The sequence below is a fragment of the Miscanthus floridulus genome, chromosome 11 (genome assembly GCF_019320115.1).
Source record: "Miscanthus floridulus cultivar M001 chromosome 11, ASM1932011v1, whole genome shotgun sequence".
Taxonomy (NCBI): Eukaryota; Viridiplantae; Streptophyta; class Magnoliopsida; order Poales; family Poaceae; genus Miscanthus; species Miscanthus floridulus.
The window spans coordinates 57,416,009-57,442,864 of record NC_089590.1 but is presented as its reverse complement, the minus strand read 5'-3'; the positions used below and the strand labels follow the sequence as shown (position 1 = coordinate 57,442,864).

Below are 26,856 nucleotides of genomic sequence, written 5' to 3'. Positions count from 1 at the left end.
CGTCCCTGATTATTTTGTAAGAATAATATATAGTAAAAACCATCTTTGGAACTGATCGAGGGCTAAAGTTATTCAATTTTAATAGTTTAATGGAGAAAGATATTCAGGTTTAAAGTTGGATGGTAAATTGGTAATAACTGGATTTGGGGAATAGCTCAATAGCCACAAACATACTTCTTCCAAAAGAATATTATCATTTATCACATGAAAGAAGTAAATTATGAAACCACATTTCATAATGTATCTGATAAAGCTCATTTGATATGTTGCTCTTTCATCAAACTTAGAATAGGACAACTAAAATGTTATATTTTAGGATGAAAAAGTATACTCTAACAGCTGAAAACATATCTCCTACAACTAAAAAGAACAAAAGTAGGACAATTTTTTGGTGCGACATTTTTTTGGTTCGTCCTTCCCTCCCTTGCGATACCCGTCCCGGTGCGATCCCCCGCGCCGACAGGTGGGCCTACGTACCCGTGTGATCCCCCGCAACCTCCCCATCTCGCGTCATCTCTCTTCTTCGAGGGTTTGGCCGCCGCCATGGTGAACTGCCCACCCTACTCCGCAGCCACGACCCACAACTGGAGCGCGCGTGAGCGCAGACACAGGACACAACCGAGCATGGAGCAACGCCGCCCTCCCTAGTACCGCCGCCCAGCCACACGCCCATGCCCCAATCCTGCAGGGCCGCGTCACAGACTCACCGTCTGTTACCATTCGCCTCGGCAAATCTGGCACGACATGCGGATCCTCACCGATTTGTTCTCGGCGGTGCATTAGAAGGTGAGATCTCTACTTCCGACATCAATCACTAGAGCACTCTCTTGGTTTCATCCGTCGGAGACGAGGACCCCGACGAAGACCCAACAGGTATGCCCACCCTTCTCTTCCCTTCGTGCTGTGCGAAATCGAGCACCCGAACCCTGGCTATATTTGCATTCAGATCTGATCTAATTACAAGTGTATACATGTATCCCTTTCAAAGATATCAGAGGTACATGTGCATGCCCAATGTCCTTTACTGGATCCGCACCTGCGATTCTGTGTGCTTTGATCTGCTTTCCTCTTAATGTTCTAGCCCTTGTGCTCCTCATCCTTCTATTTTATTAATGGACAAATCTACATCAGGATTGGATGCTAGATCTACAGCCATTGTAATGAGGACAATGCGTAATATTGTTAATGCAGGATGGACCATTATTTGCACAATCCATCAGCCAAGTATTGACATATTGGAATCATTTGATGAGGTAAAAGGAGTAACTGAGAAGTTATTATCTAACCTATTGATTATATAAACATGAGAGTGGGTTAATACTGACAAACATTCTAAAAATCTCACATATATGTGATGAAATCTCCACTAATTAGTTATGCTTATGGACTTTTAGTTTCCGAAGTAAAACACTATGATGTTAAATCTAATTTAGGAGTAACAATAATCGTGATGAGAAATTTTAGTCTGAACTCTGATGGGTGGAAGTTCATTGTTCTCATTTACTTAACCTACTATTTTCCCCCTGATAGTACTATGTATAATATGATTACAATGCTTAACTTGCATATGCTACTCAGCTTTTATTCATCAAGCGTGGAAGACAGCTTATATATGCTGGTCCCTTAGGTGCCAAATCGCGTAATCTCGTTGACTTTTTTTAGGTATGTTTTGCAATATGTGTTTTCTGACTTGCACAAACTTAAGCAAAGCCTCTGTCCTTACACTCTCATATCCTGGAATAGGCAATTCTAGGAGTGTCTAAAATCAGGGATGGATATAATCCTGCTGCATGGATGTTGGAAGTTACCAGCACTCAAATGGAGCAAATTCTTGGAGTGGATTTCGCTGAATACTATTGGCAATCAAAATTATTTCAGTAAATATAATATACCCTTTTAAAATTCTCTTAGGGCCTGTTTGGACCCTATGAATTGAAACCAATATCTAGAAAATGCTTCCCATTTTATTATTAGATTACTTTTCAAATCCTCTTCCTAGGAACCAAATAGGGCCTTAGGTTTTCGTATTCACCTTCTCCGTGTACTATGCCGTGGTGTGGGTGTGGGGATACAGCCACACGGGCACATCATGGTCGTGGAGGTGCTCCTGACCACCAACAGGTATAGGGCGCCGTGCTTCTGGTTAGCGCTGGTGTACTCACAGCGGCACCCCCGATGGCCGTGACTCGTAAAGTCGTGATGCAACCAAATCCGTTTGCTTGCTGCATTGGAATGCTTAGTTTGTGTTGGGTGCTCTATCAGTATGGGTTTTAGTGGTGCAGATGTACTGTACATCGTCACCATACTGTTGAGTGGTTTTTTAGTGGTGCATTCTTTGTTTCAGGATTTGGATTCGTCAAGACAAACTGGACAGATAGTGAAGCAACAAACATTTTGGGTCTTGTAGTCATTCATGAATTCACAAACCTAGTAAGTTCACTTGGATCTCAGAGTAACTTCATTTTTAGGTCTTCCTAGATCTACCACTGCTCCTGTCCGACAAATTCAATTTTGCAGTTTTGTTATTTGAAGTTATTCCTTTGAGTCTTGCATGCATTTTTCCGTCTACCACTATATGTTGGTCATCAATCTATAATATACTTGCTTGCATCACCGTGCGTTGGACATCTACACTATTTTTCACCATGAGATAGTAGTTGAAAATTGAGCAGTAGCAGTTGGAATCTTTGTCAGCAGATGGTAATTCAATATCACGTTGTGGTCTAATATCTCCTACAACTAAAAAGAACAAAGTGTGGATATTTTTTGGTATGACATTTATTTTGGTTTATTCGTCTGCTCATGCCTACGATCCCATGACATCTTAATTACTGATTGATCGTGCCATTCTCCTTGATTGAATATTGCCTGTCATGTGATAGAGGAATCACGGCAAAATAAGAAGTAGAAAATTATTGTGCTATCCATATACACATTGCATGTTTGCATGCACCAGCATACATGGCAATAGCAAAAGGAAAGAGAATTAACACAGAAGGAAAGAGAATTAAGACAAAAAGAACATCTTTGTATTTCTGAGAACCTTGCCAAATCTGTCTACATTTAATTACTTCCCCTCTTTGCATTTGCAAAAGGGACAGCTTTTTCCTCTTTTTATTTGGTTTCACGCTTACGTGTTCCATCGCCCTCGCTTGTTGTTTCTTGCATGAACCATAGTTGATGTCATCTGTCTTTCATGGCTCAACCTCCCAATCCTAAGAGAAGGTCCCTACCTCTCTCTGACTAGAGATCCGGCCTACCAGAGGATCTCCTCGAGTCCATCGGGCAGCATCTCGCGTCAGGCCATGACGCGGCGTCCTTTCGATCCGCTTGCTCCCCATGGCGCGCTGCCGTCCCGTTCGCGACCTTCGGGCCGCTCCTGCTGCTCCCGTTCGACCTTGACTTGGACCGCGTCGGCTTCTACTGTGTCCCAGAGAAGAAAGTCTTGTCTAAGACGCTGCTCGATGTGCGCGGCAAGGTGGCGTGTAGCTCCTCGTGTGGATGGCTGGCGCTCATCGATGAGGCGACGTCCGTTACGCTGCTGAATCCATTCGCCTGTGCCCGTGCCCCCTGTGTTGAGCTCCCGCCAGCAGGTGAACACATCGCGGCAGCGTCCTCATTGGAACGCATGTCTAGGGTCAATGACCGATGGGTCCTCCATCCCACCAATGGCTATGGGGACACGGATGCCGCAGGTAGAGCCATCAAGCTAGAAGACATGAGGGACGTGTTCTTCTATGAGATCATGCTCTCAGCGCCGCCTGACGCCGCCGGCCATGAGTGCGTGGCCATGGCCATGCTTGGGTACTCCACGGAGGTCACGTTCTGCCGGGTTGGAGTCGACAGCGCATGGACACTGCTCGACACCAAACTAGAGTCCTCCGTGGGGTCCATCGTCCACTGTCAAGACAAGTTCTTGGCGATCGACTTCACTGGAGAAATCTCCGTTTGTAGCAGCAATGCCACCGGCGCTACTCCAACCGCGATGCTGCTGCCATCGCTGTCGTCACCTGCGGGGCTCTACCACCGTAGCTACCTAGAATCAAACAGTGAGCTACACATTGTGGGTGTCATGGTGAGCATGTTCCACGAGACATAGAGCTTCACCTACAGCAGCGCAATCTACAAGTGCAACCTCCACGACCGTACGCCGGAGTGGTCTAGGGTGAGGGACATTGGTGATCAAACACCGTTCGTGTCTAAACATTTCAATGAAAGCTTTAGTGGAACAAGTGTATCCAAGTATAAGGAGAACAAAATCTACATGTCTGAGCCATTGTATGGGGATTCATACGACTTGGTCCATCGACTAGAGATCGTTGATATTGCTACCGACGCATCCGAAGTGAAGCCCGTCCAGGAAAAGATGCAGGGTTCCGAGGCTCTAGGTTGGATTCGACCCAATCTCTAGAAGCTCTAGAGTTTGTGAGCCTGCGACGCCGCGCACTCCGTGACTGTGTTAAATTCATAAACTCATAAACTTTGTTTTTTGGATTAAATGTTACTTTAACGTTGGTATTTAATTTAACAGTATTGTTATCTTATCGTGTGATCCGTGTGTTTTTAGTATAAATTATTAGTTATCCTGTAGCAACGCACGGCCACGCTACCTAGTATAGTAAAAAATTGAGCAATAGCGGTTGAAGTCACCAAAACTCTGAAAACTCCTTTTATATAATTATAGACTTTATTAATATCTAATTTTCATTATGGTTTTAGTCATCCAATCATGACACTATGGAATACTAAGTAGAATTAGCCAACCAATAGTACACATAGAGCAACAAGTTCGTCTCATAGAACTATTAAGAGACTACATTCTTAACTGTACAATATATTTAATGAAGGCTTATATGATATTGATATTGATGTTACCAACATCATGATAGTATATCTTTTAGATAACAGACACACGCTGCCGTTGTAACTCACGAGCATTTACCTATATTTCATAAATGCCTCTTCAAATTAAGTTACTTATTTTATATTGATTATATTCTATACACTAAAATGATAGATTGTTCGATCTTCTGATCTTTTGTTGTTCGTTCAACACTCCATATTTTATAGATTTGGTCAAGTGCCATCCAAGTTTAAGTAAAATTTCACAAGAGACTTGAATTAAGGTTATTCAAGACTGCATGCTTTGTTCAATGATTTACAAATTCTTGATGCGAAGCTAACAACTAAAGCAACAAATTCTTGTGCCGAGCTAACCATAAAAGCAGAGAGCAAGCAGAGATAAGGGTTAAAGCAAGGAATTCCTGTGCCGAGCAAACCATTAAATTAAGCACCAAGCTTGTGCTTCAGCAAGTTCCAATGCGGAGCTAACCGTGTTGAATCAGTGTTTTCCAATCCTTTGTATAACATAAGTAGTCTGTATTATCTCTTGGTTCAGTAATAAATTGCAACAAGTTATCAATATAATTTATTTTGGTTTAGTTAAACTTGTAATAATGATCCATTCTACAACTATTGTCGTGATAAATATATCTATATTTATTCAGAATGAGCTTTGTTTACTTGTACTAAATAATTTTCTGCCACCTCCAGTGTTTGGAGCTGATACAAGTACGCCATCGACTCCATCTCAACCATAGCAAAGGTGATTCATCTCTTCTCATGTGCTTTGTTTATTTGTAGAATTAAGTCCATTGTACAAGTGCAGATACTAAATAATTTGTACAAGTGCAGATACTAAATAATTTGTAGGGACGGCGTCGGCACCGCCGCCTCGCGAGATCCTGCGTGAGCGTCGTCACCACCGCGGCATGCGCGCGCTGCTGCCGCTGCCGCCCGTGCTGCTCCACGCGTCGTGTCTGACGTCGCCGCCTCATGCTGCCGCTATGGTTAGGTTTTGGGGGCACGGGTGACGAGCGGTGAGGGTGGAGTGCGGGGGACAGGGTAGGCGAAGGGACGAGCAGGAGGACTGGAGGAGGGGATGCGCGCCACGGCAAGAGGTGGAGCTCGGTGGAGCATGCCCAAGGGACAAGCGGGTTCTGTACGATTCACGACTGCTCGTGTGTGGGGCTTAATGGGCAAGATCTGAACCGATTTGTAATCGGACGGTTCATATATTTAGTTGGCTTGATCTGACGGTCCATGTGATTTTTAGTTATATATTCCTTGTTAGATTTACATTTCAAGAACATGTTTATATTTACTCGAATATTATATTTAAGTTTATATATATGGCAGCTTGTGCATAGCATTTGTGAGCCTACGACACCAAGCTCTCCGTGACTGTGTTAATTTCACGAACTTTGCCTTTTGGATTAATTGTCACTTTAACACCGGTATTTTATTTCACGGTATTGTTATCGTATCGTACGATCCGTATGTTTTTAGTATAAAAGTTTAGCTGTTCCGTAGCAATGCACGGGCACGAACCTAGTACAATAAAAAAAAGACAAAAGAACAGCTAAATAGGTCAATGATCCATGAAATCACTATGTACCATGAACTTTATTGTCAAATATCGCGGCACCATATTGCCTATCTCGGCAGCTCGCCGCCTACTTAGCATGGCCAACGTGGAGCTCGTCATTTGTCGCCACCCACACCGACCCCTCATCCGGCCTAGCCGTGATTGATAGCAAGAAGGCATCTCTAAGCGCTGCTTGGAAAGCTTGAGGGGGAGCAAGGGGAAGCGAAAAGAGTATCATCGTGTGGATGACATATGGATGCCACACGTCTGTGTTCATGGTGCACCATTGCACAAGTTTAGAGACTTAGAAATAGTTTTCAGAGTTCTGAACCTAAGTGGTATATTGTGAGAAGTTTATGGGCTGCTGATGTATTTAACTGTATAAGAAGAACTAAACAAATAACGAAAGGCCATCAATATTATTTGACACACACATATACATGCAGATCATTCATTTCATGTACTCTATTCGCTTCAAACCGTAAGTCATATTGATTTGCCTTAAATCACACCTGTTTAATTTTAATCAAGTTTATAGAAAAACATATATTAACATCTATAGTATCAAATAAATACACTATTAAAATATATTTCATGGTGCATCTATTGAATATAGTTTTATGTAGTAGTTGTTTGTATAATTTTTTTATAAACTCAACTAAAGTTAGAGATGTTTGGCTTAGAACAAACACAAACAACTTATAATTTTGAACGGATAAGCAAATATTAGCGTAGAACCAACGACAAACGGCAATTGTGCGTTTTACAGAAGTAAATGACTTGTGGCAAATTACCTAAACAGTACCACCGGCTCAAAATGTTGTGGTTTCATAATACGTTCATAGCTGGGCAAATTACCAATTTACATCAGTTAAGTTTTTAAAGTCTATATATCTATTAATAGATGCACGTATGCTACTTGGTGAAATGCACCAGAAATGATAATATAATAACATTAATAAAGAGGGATAAGAGTGGAAATAGTTAGTTAAAGTTGCCTCAAAACAGTAGAACGACTGGACAGGGTGTATTTTAAAAATAGAGAAGGAAAGCCAAAATGACATCACCATATTGTGAAAGGAAAAAACACACAAGCGGTCGGCCGGTGGGAAGCGTGCACAGCCCACGAAGGCCCACGATACGCGCGGACAGGAGACGACGAGGCACCGAGCAGATGTCCCAGCTGCTAACCTCGCGGGCCCGAAGGCCGCGCCCCCACTCACCGCTGGAGGGCACGCCACACGAGACCGTCCCGTCCTCACCGCACTGTGCTAAACAAAAGTTTTCACGTGCCCGATGTGCCAACACGTGGGGCTCAAGATATCAAGCACTATTTTTTTTTTGACAACAAACAACTTTGTTTTTTTTTTCGCCTCTCGTCTAAGTACAACTGTAGTATTTGTTCATGAACAGACACACACCAACGCCACACACACTCACACTACAAGTACACAAACAGATCTTACGACTATAGTATCTGTTCGTGAACAGACACACACCAACGCCACACACACTCACACCACAAGTACACAAACAGATCCTACAACTACACCTTTATGAGATCACCGGGTCCATGGATCTGTAGATGACGAGGTGCATCGCATTCCCTTTATGGTTTCACGCGCGAGAGGCTATCAACAGTAGATAGCTGTCAGGAGCCTTACAGAGTTCAAGGCTACAGATTGTAGTGCCTCTGGCAGAGAGCACTGAATATGAGCTGCATTAGAGTAGTTACATGATAAGCCTGATGAAATAGGTGATTGCGATTCTAAGAGAGCTTGCCTAGCTAGGATATCAGCCGTCTGATTGTCATCTCTGTACCCTGTGAATTCTCATATCTCTTTGGCCTGTGAAATTGGAGAAGGTTTGAGTGAAGTATTTGATCCTCCACTCCGGTGGATTATCTTGGTCGTAGCCATCTCTACTATAATGGACCAATCAAAATTATACTAGGTCTTCCTAGGAGAAAGTCCCCCGCTGAGAGTATCTAACCATTGTGCACCCAGAAAAATATACACAGAAATTCGTCTCCATTAAAATCAAGGGCTAATAAAACACCTAGACAAATTGGATCGCCGCAATTCGATGTGGGAAGCTAGGCTTCTCACCCCGAGCTTCCCACCCCGCGCCCTCCATCCCACGCATGCATGTCGCGACCAGAGATCGAAGTCTGGTGTCGACAAAAGATGCTCGGTAGTCCACCGAAGAGTATCCCACGATGGTAGATTTGTGTAGAGGTGAGCGAGATGGTAATACACGCACCAAGACACAAGATTTAGACAGTATGACGTAATACCTACATCTTATGTTCTGGTGTATTGTATTGAAATGTATGGATCGTTGTGTAGATGTATGTATCTTGTGGGCTGGGGGACTCCTGCCTCTCCTTATATACTTTAGAGGGGCAGGGTTATAAGAAAAGTAGCCTATTTAGTACTATATAATATCTTGCGGTGCACGTCGAGCAGCGCCGTGCACGTCTTGATCTTGTGAACTAGACCACCTCTGATGGTGCGGCTCATGTCTTGTCTTGTGGATATAGGGGGCCATACCCCCACAGCTAGTCTCTGAGCCTGATAGTAGGTGCCGTAGTCACGTGATGCCAGGGTCAGAAAGTAGAAGACTAGTCGAGCAGACAGCCAGTCCCCGGACGTAGCCACGAGATGAGAAAAAGCACATTCACCGCAAGGTGAAGTATGCCCACTTAGTCCTCGAGCCTGCTGGAAGATAAAGAATGAATCTTGTAGCAGGGTCAAAGGAAAAGAAGTCTGAAAGCTTACCGACGTCGTCTGACATGCGCGTATCAAGACCCTAGACGTGCTACCCAAGATCAGCACCCTGATCCGAACAGCATGGAGCAGCTTGATAGCACACCGATGAGACGTAGCAAGATCCGACCAGCAAGGGAGTCCCCGGTGTCGCTGGCGCTGTCCAAGCACCGATGAGCGAGGAGTCCCCAGCGTCGCTGGCGATGACCGAGCACCGAAGAGCGAGAAGTCCCTGGTGTTGTGAGCGATGTCCGAGCACCAAGGAGCGAGGAGTCCCTAGCATCGCTGGTGATGACCGAGCACCGAGGAGCGAGGAGTCCCAACGTCACTGGCGATGATCGAGCATCGAGGAGCGAGGAGTCCCTGGCGTCGCTGGCGATGACCGAGCATCGAGGAGCAAGGAGTCCCTAACGTTGCTGGCGATGACCGAGCACCGAGGAGCGAGGAGTCCCCGGCGTTGCTAGCGATGTTTGAGCATCGAGGAGCGAGGAGTCCCCGACGTCGCTGGCGATGACCGAGCATCGAGGAGTGAGGAGTCCCCGGCGTAGCTGGCAATGTCCGAGCACCGAGGAGTTCCCGGTGAAGCTGGCGAGGTCCGAGCACCGAAAAGTGAGGAGCCCCCGACGTCACTGGCGATGACCGAGCACCGAGGAGCGAGGAGTCCCAACATCGCTGGCGATGACCGAGCATCGAGGAGCAAGGAGTCCCTAGCGTCGCTGGCGATGACCGAGCACCGAGGAGCGAGGAGTTCTCGACATCGCTGGCGATGTTCGAGCACCGAGGAGCAAGGAGTCACGACGTCGCTGGCCATGACCGAGCACCAAGGAGCGAGGAGTCCTCGGCATCGCTGGCGATGATCGAGCACTGAGGAGCAAGGAGTCCCCGGCGTCGCTGACGATGTCCGAGCACCGAGGAGAGAGGAGTCATCGACGTCACTGGCGATGTCCGAGCACCGAGGAGCGAGGAGTCCCCGGTGTCGCTGGCGATGACCGAGCACCGAGGAGTCCCCGGCGTCACTGGCGATGACCGAGCACCGAGGAGTCCTCGACGAAGCTGGCGATGTTCGAGCACCGAGGAGTCCCCGGCGAAGCTGGCGAGCTCCGAGCACCAAGGAGTGAGGAGTCCCCGGCGTCGCTGGCGACGACCGAGCACCGAGGAGTCCCCGGCATAGGCGGCGATGTTCAAGCACCAAGGAGTCCTAGGCGAAGCTGGCGAGGTCCGAGCATCGAAGAGTGAGGAGTCCCCAGCGTCATTGGTGATGTCTGAGCACTGAGGAGTCCCCGGCGTCGCTGGCGATGTCCGAGCACCGAGGAGCGAGGTGTCCTCGACGTCGCTGGCGATGTCCGAGCACCGAGGAGCGAGGAGTCTGTGACAGAACCGACCAATTATACGAAATTAAGTAAGAAAATCATCCACCAGAGCAGACGATTGACAAACTTAAGCCCGTATAACCCGGTAGTCCGTGAAATCACGAAGGATTTCAAACCAACTCGTGTCCCAGCCATGATCGTAGTAAGTTTAGCGGTCACCATCACATATTACATAAAAGTTCGCGGTCTCAAATACATCAGAGTTTAAACATAGTTATTACAAACCAGTTCGAATAAAAGTAGCGGAAGTCATTTGTTCAAACCACACACACACTCACGCGGAGTTTAAATACAGTGCCAGCGGATGATCATCTCCAACAAAAGCATTAGATGAGACGTAAGGAATGACCATGCCCATGGTCCTAAGCATCACCCATCGTAGGATAAAGGCAGTTGATACAGTAGCCATAATACATCTGCCCATCTGCAACAAGTGGGAATAAAACCCTGAGTACGAGAAGGTACTCAGCCAGACTTACCCGACATAACCAAAAATAAATGACACCAAGGATTATGAAGGGCTTTATAGTAGGGTAGCTGACTCATTCGCAAAAAGAAGCATTTTTAGCATTTCAAGAACCTTTCTAAAAACATTATTGCCAAGTGAATTATTATTAACCTGTCAACTAGATTTGCACCTATGCTAGAGTAATCATGTGATTAAGCAGATAATGATAACCAATGATCATTAAACAATTTCCATACTGTCGTATTCACTATAACTGTCCAAGTGTTCCATAACATTTACTACGATGAAGTAACTCAAGTCAAGTGCTCACTATCCAGGAGCGATGGCGATTCGAATCGATTCCTAACCAGCTGGTGATTTATTCCTTACACAAACCTCACTCACCCGCTAAAGTGAGATATTGATCACCGAGTCAACTTTCCAGGAATCTCGAGTTTGCCAGGAACCACATGTACCCGGGGGCCGACCGACTGCACTTTGGTCTTATCATCCCGCCCCCGTGTCCTACCACACCTGCTCCGGTACAGTGCGTTGCGGGCAATCTACTCGGCCCGAAAAATCTCCCAGCTTCGCGGTCGGAAGGTACTTTATCCGGCCAGCTAAATGTAAGGCATGCGTTCAACATGACTCGAGGCCCAACAACGGTCGGTCCTTAATCGACACAGACGGAAACACTACAGTCCAAAACTCTGCAAGTCTCCGTCCGGTCTCAACTTCATTTAACACTTAGTTATACCATGACTTCATAGTCATCCAAGCAGATCCAGGTAACCACCTATAGCTCGCAGGTGACAGGAAATCACCCGACTTCTACCGGTCTAAGCCAGCTAAGCATTGACTCGACTGCGGATACCAGGGTAACAAGGATATAGTATAACAAAGGTAAGCAAGGTATAATGCAGCAACAGTTGCAAACAACTCCTGAACGTAATGCATCAATTTAAAGTAAAGTATTTAATTAAATAATTGCAAACCGGGAGAAAATGCTCCGGGGCTTGCCTCTCTCGAAGGAGCTCGGACGGTGATCGGGGCACTCCGGAAGTTCCTCAACGTCCTCCTCGTCGACTTCTGGCACTTCCTGCTGCTGCACCTCGAGCTGCTCCTCGGGCTCCTCGGGTATGACGACTGGGTTCTCGGTTTGCGATCCTGTATGATGCAATGCGCGTAAGTGATTATGCAAACGGTGCATCGAAGGAGATGAATGTAATGGATATGTTGAAATGCAAGGTAGTCAACATCATCTAAGAACTATACTACAAGCACATGTCATCTACTGCATTCTCTTCTACTACTAATATGTTAAGTTAACATACCTTATGAAATGCTTCAAAGATACACCAAAGCTTTACTAATTTCCTAATCACACTTAAAGCAACACTTGCTTAAACTCTAATTAATAATAGGTTTGAATAGCAACATATATTTCTGATGTTCCTAAAAATCTGAGAAAATTAAAGTAGCATACTACTACCCTAAACAGACTACCATAAAAATTTCATGGCATTTGGATAAGTAAACTATCCTACACAAAAATGACAAGCTATAGCATAAAAATGAGCATGAAATTACTTTGTACTATGAAAAGTGTTAAACAACAGAATTAGTATTTTTCCTAGGTTCTTAATAGCATATAATGACTGTACAAAAATTATCACATGCATGTTTTATACAAAGTTTGCTCTCTAACAAAAATAACAGAATTCAGCAATTAAAGGTATTTGAACTACACCTCAAAATTTTCCCACAACACATGCATGAAACATATTTTTCCTAAGAAGTACATGACACTAGAAGATTAACAAACTTGGAATCATATTTTTCTGAATCCTATAGATTTTTCTACATATTTTTCAAGTTATCAGCAATATTCATGATTAAATAAAGTTCCACAGAAAAGTATTTCAAAAATGGCATGCAATAATTTTCCCTAGTAGATCTGATGATAAGGAACCTAGCAAAATTTGTTTCAACAAATTTGGAGCCATATAACTCGAGATCTACATTTTCCCAGCTATTTCATTCATTTCTGAAATCATTTTAGAAATCGTTTTGAAAACCAGCCGAAGAAAACGCTGGGTGCACCCGGATCTAAACACGCATGCACACAGTAGAGACTGACAATGGCCCCGGGGGTCATCGGGACCCCACCCGTCAGCCCCGAGGCAGAGGAGGCCACGCTGTCCGGCGGGAACTCGCCGTCGCGAGGTGACCGGCGACGAGGTCGCCACAACGTGACCACCTTGCCAAGGCGGACACGGTTAGTGCAAATGGTAGGGGCCGAAGGAGCTCGAGAGCGAGCTAGCCTGTTGCATGGGCGGCGCGGTGGTGCGGCTCACCGCCGTCAGCCATCTCCGACGAGAGGTGGCGTGAGAAGTGGCGCGGGGAGCTCTTCATCGAGCTCGGGCGGTGCTCGTTGCGCGTGAAACGAAGTGAGAGGGAGTACGGAGGGGCGAGGTCCACGGAGCAGAGTGCTCCGGCGAGCTCGGCCCACGACTCCGGCGAGGGATTCCCGGGGAAGGGGGAGCTTCCCATGTCATTACCGAGGCGAGCACGAGGCGTGCGAGGAGGAGGCGGTGCTCAGGGCGAGATGGAGTGAGCTCAGGTGAACTGGCGCGGCCAGAACGGCTACGCCGGCGATGGCGCGCGGCGGAGCGAGCGATGGCGCGCGGCGGGAGCGAGCGCTGCGGCTGCTGGCTTGCGCTGGCGAAGGAAGAGCGAACTGCAGAGTGAGGAGGGGGCAGTCGGGGGGTCGGCAGGTGAAGGCGAGCGCGTGGCGTAGCCGGGCCCACCGGGGTGCCACCCGTACGCTGTCGCCGGCGTTCGGCGGCCACGCGGCGGCTGCGGCCTGACGCCGGTCGGCGTGGCCGCACTGGCGAGCGAGCGAGGCGCGGGGCAGGGCTGGGCTGGCTTGCGGGGCTGGGCCAGAAAGGAGGCGGCGGCCCGCTAAGGAAAATGAAGATTTTCATTTATATTTTCAAGATATTTTTAAATGCCAACTTTCAAACATTATTTTGAGCAAGAAAATGACATCTTTGAAAATGTACCAAAAAATGAAAGTTGCTTAGAATTTAATTCCCTACAACTTTTCTTTTATGACCAAAGTCCAATTCTAATCTAGATTTTAAATTATAGAATCAAAGTTAAATTTTAACTCAAAACCCTAATTTTGGGAATTTACTTTGGAAGCAAAGTTTTGAATTAATTTGAATACAAACCTTGCTCCAAAAATTGTGCTAAACAATTCTAGATGATTTACAAGCATAACCAACAGTTTCTACTCAACTAGCAAGCAAGAATCAGAGCAAAACAACTCTAATAAGTGTATGCGTCATTTACTTTTCACAAACATGTTTCATATGTTTCGAAGTAATGTTTCTGTTGTTATATGCAAGATTACGCATGTGTGATTAGGATGCTTGATGATGCACGATATGCATGAATAGCAATGCCTAAGTGCAGGCATAACATCGGGGTGTTAACAGCCCTCCCCCCTTATAAAAATCTCATCCCGAGATTTGGGTTACGAACCATTTGTTATAAAATTCTTCATAAGCTTTTTGTAGATACTCTCCTGTTTCCCAAGTTGCATCTCCCTCATCATGATGATTCCCACTGTATCTTGTATATTTTTACCACACTATTCTGAGTAGCAGGTTCCTTAGTGTCTAACACCCGTACTGGTTGTTTCACGATACACCAAATCTGATTTGAGTTGGATACCTCGAGGTTCTATTCTTTCTTCCGGAACACGCAAACATTTCTTGAGATGTGATACATGGAAAACTGGGAAAACGGTACTCATTGTCTCAGGTAACTCTAACTTGTAGGCTACCGGACCTCTTCGTTCCAAGATCTTGTATGGTCCTAAGAATCTCGCGGCAAGCTTTCTTCGAATTCCAAACCTTTTCTTCTTCATTGGCGTGACTTTCAGATAAACATAGTCACCAACTTCAAACACAAGGGGTCTCCTTCTTTGTCTGCATAGCTTTTCTGACGTGATTGGGCAGCTTTCATATTCTACTGAATAATATGAACTTTCTTCTCGGCTTCTTCTACAAAGTCAATGCCATAATACCTTCTATCACCAGGCTCGATCCAATTCAAATGGTGTTCTACATTTTCTGCCATATAAAGCTTCGAATGGGGCCATCTTGATGCTTTCTTGATAGCTATTATTATAAGAAAACTCAGCTAACGGTAACCATGACTCCCATGATCCCTTAGAAGACAATACATAGGCTCTCAACATATCCTCCAAACAGCATTTACTCGTTCAGTCTGACCATCTGTCTGAGGATGATAAGCGGTACTGCGTATCAAACTAGTTCCTAAGCCTTTGTGTAAATGTTCCCAAAAATGAGCCGTGAACTGTGAGCCTCTATCAGACACTATGGTCTTTGGTATTCCATGTAACCTCACAATTTCTGTGATATATCTCTCGGCATATTGAGGTGGTCGATAATCTGTTTTGACAGGCAAGAAATGAGCGGTCTTGGTAAGACGATCCACAATTACCCATATCGAATCATGTCCTTTTTGAGTAGTGGGCAAACCCGTGATAAAATCCATGCTGATGTCGTCCCACTTCCAACTAGGGACTGATAAGGGTTGCAACATACCGGCAGGTTTCATGTGAATGGCTTTCACTCGACAACATGTGTCACATCTGACAACATATGCTGTAATTTCTTTCTTCATTTTGGTCCACCAATAACGAGATCTTAGTTCTTGATACATCTTACTACTTCCGGGATGGATAGATAGCTTAGAAAGGTGAGCTTCATCCATGAGTTTATTCCTAAGCTCTCGATCCTTGGAAACCACAAGACGGTTGTCAAACCACAACACGCCCTGTTCATCCACTTTAAAGTGTTGAGACGGCTTTTCTTTTATTTTCTCTTTGATGTGGAATATCCCCTTGTCAGTTTTCTGACCTTCTATTATCTTACTCTCCAAAGAGCAACTAATCTGAATACTATTTAACACAGCAGGATGCATTAGATCGAATCCATCTTCAAGTAATGGCTGCACAGTCAAGTAATGTGACTTCCTGCTCAAAGCATCTGCCACTACATTGGCTTTACCAGGATGATATTGCACATTCAAGTTGTAATCTTTGATCAATTCCAACCATCTACGTTGTCTCATGTTTAGCTCTGGTTGGGTAAAGATATACTTAAGACTCTTATGATCCGTGAAAATATTGCACACATTACCAAGTAGATAATGTCTCCAAATTTTGAGGGCGTGCACAACTGCAGCAAGTTCAAGATCATGTGTTAGATAGTTGACCTCGTGCTTTCTCAACTGTCGTGATGCATAAGCAATGACTCTCCTTTCTTGCATAAGGACACAACCCAATCCAGTTTTTGATGCGTCGCAAAACACATCAAATGGTTTCTCAATATCTGGTTGTGCTAGAACCGGAGCAGTGGTCAACAGTTTCCGCAAAGTGTGGAAAGCTGCTTCACACTCTTCTGTCCACACAAATTTATGATCCTTCTGAAGGAGGCTTGTCATTGGTTTGGCGATCTTCGAGAAATCTGGTATAAAGCGACGGTAATAACCTGCTAATCCTAAGAAACTTCTAACCTCAGGAACTGTGGTCGGTGCTTTCCAATTCATAACTTCTTGCACCTTACTTGGATCGACTAAAACTCCATTCTCTAACAGAATGTGACCAAGGAAAGGAACTTCCTTCAACCAGAATTCGCATTTGCTAAACTTAGCATACAATTGATGATCTCTAAGTCTGGTCAAGACAGTTCTCAGATGCTCTTCATGATCTTTTTCATTCTCGGAGTACACTAGAATGTCATCGATGAACACTACCACAAACTTATCCAATTCTGGCATGAAAACTGTATTCATCAAAAACATAAAGTATGCGGGAGCATTCATCAAGCCAAAAGACATGACAAGATACTTATATAACCCGTATCTGGTGGAAAATGCAGTTTTCGGTATATCCTGTGGCCTAATCTTGATCTGATGATAACCGGATCTCAAATTTATTTTTGAGAACACCTTGGCCTTGGATAATTGGTCAAACAGAACATCAATATGAGGCAAGGGATATTTATTCTTGATGGTCACAGCGTTGAGTGGCCTATAATCTACGCACATTCTCAACGTGCCCTCTTTCTTCTTTTTCACAAACAAAGCGGGACATCCCCATTCAGACTTGCTTGTTCGAATAAACCCCTTTTTCAACAAATCTTCTAATTGCTTCTTCAGCTCAGCTAACTCATCTAGAGGCATCCGATAAGGTCTCCTTGAAATCAGAGCTGTTCCGAGGACTAGCTCGATTCCAAACTCAATCTCCCTATCTGGCGGAAGACCAGGTAGCTCATCCGGAAATACGTCCGGGAATTCACACACTATCGGAATCTGATAAATAGGTGTGACTGTCGTAGCACATGTAACACTTATAAGGTCTATCCTTCGAGGCAATGGTACTTGGAAAGTACCTTCACCCAGGGGATCCTTAAGGGTAAGTACTCGACTTCCCGTATCTATGACTGCTCCCCAATCTTTCATCCAATTCATCCCTATAATGACATCTAAAACTAATCCAGGCATAACTATTAAGTTCACTCAGAACTTCCTGCTACCTAATTCAAGGGTTGCCCCTCGAACCATCTGGTTGGTCAAAACATCAGCCCCTGCTAAACTTATACGGTACCCATAACCCAATTCTATGTATAGTTGTCCATGTTTCTGTGCAAATGCTTGACTCATAAAAGAATGTGATGATCCAGAATCAAATAGAACAACTGCAGGGTTTTCGTTGACAGGAAACTTACCAGCAGTGACGGGCTCTCCCTCTGGAATTTCATCCACTGTTGTACTATGCACTCTAGCATTATAAGTCTGCTGCTTCTTCTTAGGCGGGTACGGACAAAACCTCGAGAAATGACCGGGTTGATCACAGTTATAGCAGGGTCCTCTTATTGTCCCGGCAGATCCCACAGCTCCCTTGGAACTGCCTTGCACCGCAGTTGCGGCTGCTTTGTTGGGCTGTACTGCCATCTTGTACGGCTTTTGAGGTCCACGGAAATTCTGACTTCTTGGCTGAGGTGGCCTGAATCTAGCGCCAGGTGCCGATGGGCGATAAGGAGGACGACCTCCCATAGGTGCCCTAGCTTGAGACGGCCCACCTTCAAAGGCTCTCTTGCGTGTCTTGGCTGCGGTGCTGGCGTTGTTATTCTTCTCCTACTTCAGACAGTTGCTGATGAAGTCGTCGAATCTGACGCGGTTGTTGATACCAACATGCTTCATCATTTTTGGATTAAGACCCCTCTTAAAACTGGCTATCCTTTTAGCATCTGTGTCAACCATGTCGGGAGCATAGCGACACAAGTTGTTGAAGGCATGCAGGTATTGCGTCACGGTTTTGGTGCCCTGGTTCAATGCCAGAAACTCTCCCAACTTCATCTCGGTCAGTCCGGGTGGAATATAGACTCCACGGAAGGCCTCAGCAAACTCTCTCCAAGAAATTTGAGCATTTGGAGGGAAGGTGGTGCGATGGTGCTTCCACCATATTCCCGCCGGTCCTTGCAATTGAAGTGCAGCATATTTCGTTTTCAGCACCTCAGTCATTCTCAACACACAGAATTTATCTTCCATCGTGTTGATCCATTCCTCAGCATCGAGTGGCTCTGTTGATTCCTTGAATACTGGTGGCCTGGTGTCCATGAAATCTTTGAAACTGCTATATTGGTTCACTCCCATGCCACCACCTTGAGTGTTACCATGTTGAACGTTGTTGGCGATGGTTCTGAGAAGATCCTCCATGTTCTTCTGAGATTGTTCCATGTTGCGCTGACTCCCGAGCAGCTGTGCGAGGAACATTTCGGGGGTAAACGGGGGAGGAGGTGGCAAATGCGGTTCATGGGGAGGTTCATTGTTGTTGCTGTGGTTTCCACCACCACCACCACCGCCGGTCCCCGCACCGTTGGCACCGGGCTCAGCGGCCTCATACGTGGTTCGGCGAGTGTTTGTCATCTGCATATTTCAGCAACAAGTACGATTGAGTGACGCTATAATAATTGCGAGTGAAGGAAAAATTATGCCATACTGAATTTACTGGAGAGAATAAATTCATTCAATAAAAACAGAGGCACAACAATCGCATTCCAATTAAAACAACAGCACTTAATCGAATTACTTCAACGGCAAACATTGCGTCCATACAATCACATTGCCAGCATACATACACTGGACTTTTTATGCGTTCAGATATCGCATTCTAAAATCAAGTTCCAACCATATGCCAAGTCTCATACATTCGAAGCAACATACGATAGATTACATGCCAACAAAAGAAAGGTCATCGCGACAAGACCTAGATACTAGCACAAAGCAACTAGCCTACTCCTCGGGGCCATCGTCGGGATCGGAGACGTCACCATCGCCCCTAGGTGAAACTACAGGCTCGTCCTCGTTGTCGTTGTCAACGTCCATACCAGCGACGTTCGGTGGAGCATATGGGCCAACCCCATTGTAGAGCGCGTGAAACTCCTCGTGCAAGTAGCCGTTGTATTCCTCTAGCTCATCGACCCTCTGCAGCAGAAGGTTTCTTGCGTTCCAGGCTTTATTCCTTTCTTGAACCAACTGTCCAATCATGCGGTCTGCAATGTTGTTGGCTTGAGTCAACGTATGCACTCGCTGCATAGCTCTATCACCTCTCTCAACCACTTGGTCTCGCTGTAAGTTCATATCAGCCAACTGCTCCTGCAAGCTAGCTATAGCTCGTGCCTGTCTCTTCTTCTGCTTCTTCCCTTTGAGCTTATCCTCACTACGCAAGCCAGTCAAAGTCCAGTAGGTACTCTTGAGACCCTCATATGCTCTGATGGCGGCGAACATAGCACTCATTGCCTGGTTGTCGCTAGCCTGTCCCTCAGCTGGACCTCTGACCAATGCACTTCCCGGAGGCTGAACCCAAATGGCATCACGAGGATCATCCCTAGGAAAAGTATCAGCTAGAGCTGCAGCAAGCTCACTGGGAAATCTGCTCATAATGTCCCTGATGACATGGAAGGCTGCTCCCTCTGCACCCTCAGCTGGAGTGCGACCCTCAAACTCCAAATGCCAACCATCCCAATCTGGAGCATCACCGAGAGCAGGAACCGTGATCTCCACCACTGCAAGTCCATCATCTGCTAACTGGCTTTCATTCCAAGAGTACACCGGCTCTTGACCCTCTGGGTACCCCACATCATGGAGCACTCTCCAAAGCAAAGTTGGCATGCCAAACTCGCTCAAGAAGGTGTCCGTGGTGCGGTGCTCCCTTAGGGCCAACGGACGTCGAGGTGCTCTTCCTCTGGTGGACTTACGGGCGGTCTGCTTCGTGCGGGCCATCTGTAGCAAAAGGTCTCTTATTACTTCGGGGAAACATATTTTAGGTGATACACTTTTATCAAAATGAGATAATCAATTTATAAGGGGAGGTATGCATGAGATGAATGAGATGCCCAAGTAACATGATGTATGTACGGTTCGTACGTTCTCACAAACTTAGGAAATAATAATTTCTAACGATGAATTTGGTGGCATAACAACGATCTCTCAAATACGTAGTTAATACGTTCTACACGATAGCGTTGTTATGTACCTGCAGAAGATCCATTTCAGCCTAATTCCCAATGAATGCATAAAAGCAGTAAAGTTTTATCTACACGCTCTACACGAATCCCCAGATACGTGTACAACGGTAGTAACTACCCGAACCATCGTCCTATTGACGGCATCGCCTCCACAGACGGAAGACCCATACATGAGATACCTTTATAAAACATGCATAGAACATGTAATTACTCTAGCATCATATAATCATTCACCCTAGATCGGCGGTGTATCCGATCATGCTCTCACAACTCACACTTACCGAGGCATAGAGGCAAATGATCCATTCATTACCACTCAAACAAGTGGCACTCATACAATAGCACGCCATATGAGCGACGAAAGAGAAATATGATGCAAGAACCCTAGTCAGTACTTAATTAAGCCACCTAAAGTCCTTAACTGGGCATAAAGGATATGATCACTGGCACACTTTATAGTTTTAAAATCACGTTTTCCAAATGCCTTTTTGTTTTAAATACACTTGTGAAGAGTAACATGCTAAACCATGCTCTGATACCAGCTATGACAGAACCGACCAATTATACGAAATTAAGTAAGAAAATCATCCACCAGAGCAGACGATTGACAAACTTAAGCCCGTATAACCCGGTAGTCCGTGAAATCATGAAGGATTTCAAACCAACTCGTGTCCCAGCCATAATCGTAGTGAGTTTAGCGATCACCATCACATATTACATAAAAGTTCGCGGTCTTAGATACATCAGAGTTTAAACATAGTTATTACAAACCAGTTCGAATAAAAGTAGCGGAAGTCATTTGTTCAAACCACACACACACTCACGCGGAGTTTAAATACAGTGCCAGCGGATGATCATCTCCAACAAAAGCATTAGATGAGACGTAAGGAATGACCATGCCCATGGTCCAAAGCATCACCCATCGCAGGATAAAGGCAGTTGATACAGTAGCCATAATACATCTGCCCATCTGCAATAAGTGGGAATAAAACCCTGAGTACGAGAAGGTACTCAGCCAGACTTACCCGACATAACCGAAAATAAATGACACCAAGGATTATGAAGGGCTTTATAGTAGGGTAGCTAACTCATTCGCAAAAAGAAGCATTTTTAGCATTTCAAGAACCTTTCTAAAAGCATTATTGCCAAGTGAATTATTATTAACCTATCAACTAGATTTGCACCTATGCTAGAGTAATCATGTGATTAAGCAGATAATGATAACCAATGATCATTAAACAATTTCCATACTGTCGTATTCACTATAACTGTCCAAGTGTTCCATAACATTTACTACGATGAAGTAACTCAAGTCAAGTGCTCACTATCCAGGAGCGATGGCGATTCGAATCGATTCCTAACCAGCTGGTGATTTATTCCTTACACAAACCTCACTCACCCGCTAAAGTGAGATATTGATCACCGAGTCAACTTTCCAGGAATCTCGAGTTTGCCAGGAACCACATGTACCCGGGGGCCGACCGACTGCACTTTGGTCTTATCATCCCGCCCCCGTGTCCTACCACACCTGCTCCGGTACAGTGCGTTGCGGGCAATCTACTCGGCCCAAAAAATCTCCCAGCTTCACAGTCGGAAGGTACTTTATCCGGCTAGCTAAATGTAAGGCATGCGTTCAACATGACTCGAGGCCCAACAACGGTCGGTCCTTAATCGACACAGACGGAAACACTACAGTCCAAAACTCTACAAGTCTCCGTCCGGTCTCAACTTCATTTAACACTTAGTTATACCATGACTTCATAGTCATCCAAGCAGATCCAGGTAACCACCTATAGCTCGCAGGTGACAGGAAATCACCCGACTTCTACCGGTCTAAGCCAGCTAAGCATTGACTCGACTGCGGATACTAGGGTAACAAGGATATAGTATAACAAAGGTAAGCAAGGTATAATGCAGCAACGGTTGCAAACAACTCCTGAACGTAATGCATCAATTTAAAGTAAAGTATTTAATTAAATAATTGCAAACCGGGAGAAAATGCTCCGGGGCTTGCCTCTCTCGAAGGAGCTCGGACGGTGATCGGGGCACTCCGGAAGTTCCTCAACGTCCTCCTCGTCGACTTCTGGCACTTTCTGCTGCTGCACCTCGAGCTGCTCCTCGGGCTCCTTGGGTATGACGACTGGGTTCTCGGTTTGCGATCCTGTATGATGCAATGCGCGTAAGTGATTATGCAAACGGTGCATCGAAGGAGATGAATGTAATGGATATGTTGAAATGCAAGGTAGTCAACATCATCCAAGAACTATACTACAAGCATATGTCATCTACTGCATTCTCTTCTACTACTAATATGTTAAGTTAACATACCTTATGAAATGCTTCAAAGATACACCAAAGCTTTACTAATTTCCTAATCACACTTAAAGCAACACTTGCTTAAACTCTAATTAATAATAGGTTTGAGTAGCAACATATATTTCTAATGTTCCTAAAAATCTGAGAAAATTACAGTAGCATACTACTACCCTAAACAGACTACCATAAAAATTTCATGGCATTTGGATAAGTAAACTATCCTACACAAAAATGACAAGCTATAGCATAAAAATGAGCATGAAATTACTTTGTACTATGAAAAGTGTCAAACAACAGAATTAGTATTTTTCCTAGGTTCTTAATAGCATATAATGACTGTACAAAAATTATCACATGCATGTTTTATACAAAGTTTACTCTCTAACAAAAATAACAGAATTCAGCAATTAAAGGTATTTGAACTACACCTCAAAATTTTCCCACAACACATGCATGAAACATATTTTTTCTAAGAAGTACATGACACTAGAAGATTAACAAACTTGGAATCATATTTTTCTGAATCCTATAGATTTTTCTACATATTTTTCAAGTTATCAGCAATATTCATGATTAAATAAAGTTCCACAGAAAAGTATTTCAAAAATGGCATGCAATAATTTTCCCTAGTAGATCTGATGATAAGGAACCTAGCAAAATTTGTTTCAACAAATTTGGAGCCATATAACTCGAGATCTACATTTTCCAAGCTATTTCATTCATTTCTGAAATCATTTTAGAAATCGTTTTGAAAACCAGCCGAAGAAAACGCTGGGTGCACCCGGATCTAAACACGCATGCACACACAGAGACTGACAATGGGCCCGGGGGTCATCAGGACCCCACCCGTCAGCCCCTGAGGCAGAGGAGGCCGCGCTGTCCGGTGGGAACTCGCCGTCGGTGAGGTGACCGGCGACGAGGTCGCCACCAACGTGACCACCTTGCCAAGGCAGACACGGTAGTGCAAATGGTAGGGCCGAAGGAGCTCAAGAGTGAGCTAGCCTATGGCCATGGTGGCGCGGTGGTGCGGCTCACCGCCGGCCGGCCATCTCCGGACGAGAGGTGGCGTGAGAAGTGGCGCGGGAGCTTCACCGAGCTCGGGCGGTGCTCGTGCGCATGAAACGAGAGTGAGAGGGAGTACGGAGGGGCGAGGTCCGCGGAGCGGAGTGCTCTGGCGAGCTCGGCCACGACTCCGGCGAGGGATTCCCGGGGAAGGGGAGCTTCCCATGTCTTACCGAGGCGAGCACGAGGCGTGCGAGGAGGAGGCGGTGCTCAGGGCGAGATGGAGTGAGCTCAGGTGAACTGGCGCAGCCAGAACGGCTACGCCAGCGATGGCGCGCGGCGGAGCGAGCGCTGCGGCTGCTGCTTGCGCTGGCGAAGGAGAGAGCGAACTGGCAGAGTGAGGAGGGGCGCAGCGGGGTCGGCAGGTGAAGGCGAGCGCGTGGCGTAGCCGGGCCCACCGGGGTGCCACCCGTATGCCGTCGCCGGCGTTCGGCGGCCACGCGGCGGCTGTGGCCTGACACCGGTTGGCGTGGCGCGCTGGCGAGCGAGCGAGGCGCGGGGTAGGCTAGGCTGGCTTGCGGGGCTAGGCCGGAAAGGAGGCGGCGGCCCGCTAAGGAAAATGAAGATTTTCAATTTATATTTTCAAGATATTTTTAAATGCCAACTTTCAAACATTATTTTGAGCAAGAAAATGACATCTTTTGAAAATGTACCAAAAATGAAAGTTGCTTAGAATTTAATTCCCTACAACTTTTCTTTTATGACCAAAGTCCAATTCTATCTAGATTTTAAATTATAGAATCAAAGTTAAATTTTAACTCAAAAACCCTAATTTTGGGAATTTACTTTGGAAGCAAAGTTTTGAATTAATTTGAATACAAACCTTGCTCCAAAAATTGTGCTAAACAATTCTAGATGATTTACAAGCATAACCAACAGTTTCTACTCAACTAGCAAGCAAGAATCAGAGCAAAACAACTCTAATAAGTGTATGCGTCATTTACTTTTCACAAACATGTTTCGTATGTTTCGAAGTAATGTTTCAGTTGTTATATGCAAGATTACGCATGTGTGATTAGGATGCTTGATGATGCACGATATGCATGATTAGCAATGCCTAAGTGCAGGCATAACACCGGGGTGTTACAGAGTCCCCGACGTCGCTGGCGATAACTGAGCACCGAGGAGCGAGGAGTCCCCAACGTCGCTGGCGATGTCTGAGCACCGAGGAGTGAGGAGTCCCCGATGTCGCTGGCGATGACCGAGCACTGAGGAGTACCCGGTGTAGGCGGCGATGTTTGAGCACCGAGGAGTCTCCGGTGAAGCTAGCGATGTTCGAGCACCGAGGAGTCCCCGGTGAAGCGGGCGAGGTCCGAGCACCGAGGAGTCCCCGGCGTAGCTAGCGATACCCGAGCACCGAGGAGCGAGGAGTCCCCAGCGTCGCTGTCAATGACCAAGCACCGAGGAGTCCCCAGCGTCGCTGGCGATGTCTGAGCACCAAGGAGTCCCTGACGTAGCTAGCGATGTCCGAGCACCGAGGAGTCCCTGGCATAGCTAGCGATGTCCGTGCGGTGAAGTGTGCCCACTTAGTCCTCGAGCATGAAGAATCTGAGCACCGAGGAGTAACCGGCGTAGCCGGCGATGAAGCACGAGCGACGAACAGTCTGGTCAACTTGTCGACGGCGAAGTGAGCATTGAGTAGAAGCGACTGGCGAACAGTCCGATCAACTGGTTGGCGACAAAGTCCATGAACCAAGCGGTCCAACCAGTTGATCGGTGGAGAAGTCCGAGCACCAGGTGGTCCGATCACCTGGACGATGACCCTGCAATACAAACATGTAGAATGGGTAGTACATGATGTAAAAATATATGAATTCCAAAGAAAAATCAGCAATGGCGATGAAATAGCGTAAATAGCTCGGTGATTAGTTGGTGTGAAGATTTATATATTATAAACCGCCCGAACAGTTAGTGTGTAGCTGAGTCTCTAGCCCTAACTAGCCTGTTAACCATAACACGGACGAAAGCTCTAGTTTGGTTTTGGTTAATTAATGAAACCTTAAGTGCTAACTTAGTTTATCAAGATGATTATGAGATAGGTAGCACTACTCCAAGTGATAAAGCAATGATGAAGATCATGACAATGGTGATGACATGATGATGGTCAAATGCTTAAACTTAGAAAAGAAGAAAGAGAAAAACAAAAGGCTCAAGGCAAAGGTATAAAAAGTAGGAGCCATTTTATTTAGTGATCAAGACATTTAGTGAGTGTGATCACATTTAGGATAAATAGTCGTACTATTAAGAGGAGTGAAACTTGTATCGAAATGCGGTTATCAAAGTGCCACTAGATGCTCTAATTCATTGCATATGTATTTAGGATCTAGTGAAGTATGAACACCCTTGAAAATGTTTGTGAAAATACGCTAACACATGTGCACAAGGTAATACACTTGGTGGTTGGCACATTTGAGCAAGGGTGAAGAAGATAGAGTCGAAGAGGAGGTAGTCGCGCTGGTTACAGAGTGACCGGACGCGTCTGGTATGATGACCGAACACGTCCGGTATTCGGCGGCAGACTCAGCGACCGGACGTGTTTGGTCACCACATCGGACACGTTCGGTATGACTCAGAAAAACAGTGTTTCGTAGTGAAGTCGATCGGACGCTAGCTGCGTCTGGTCCGGTGTGACCGGACGCGTCCGGTCGTCCATGGGTGCTTACTGTACTCGACCGGACGCTGAGGCTCAGCGTCCGGTCAGTCTCTACCAGACGCGTCTGGTCGGCCCTAGTGGCTTATTGGACTCGACAGGACTCGACGGTGGAGCGTCTGGTCAATTGAGTGTCTGCGTCCGGTGTGAGCGTCCGGTTATCGGTAGTATGCACGGCAACGGCTA

General features: G+C 45.7%; 1 protein-coding gene across 1 annotated transcript; it reads left to right on the top strand.

Annotated features, from left to right (window-relative positions):
- The first annotated feature begins 2,175 nt into the window (after window positions 1-2,175).
- LOC136492008 (putative F-box protein At5g55150) lies at window positions 2,176-4,099 on the top strand. Its single transcript, XM_066488176.1, has 3 exons — window positions 2,176-2,188; window positions 2,345-2,430; window positions 3,248-4,099. The coding sequence occupies exons 1-3, from the start codon at window positions 2,176-2,178 to the stop codon at window positions 4,097-4,099; spliced, it is 951 nt and encodes a 316-aa protein (XP_066344273.1).
- Window positions 4,100-26,856: the final 22,757 nt, after the last annotated feature.

Bases quoted from the DNA above. Each gene is read 5' to 3' on its own strand.
- LOC136492008 (XM_066488176.1), top strand. The intron at 2,431-3,247 runs GTAAGTTCACTT...CTCTCTGACTAG, and splicing joins TTCATGAATTCACAAACCTA to AGATCCGGCCTACCAGAGGA.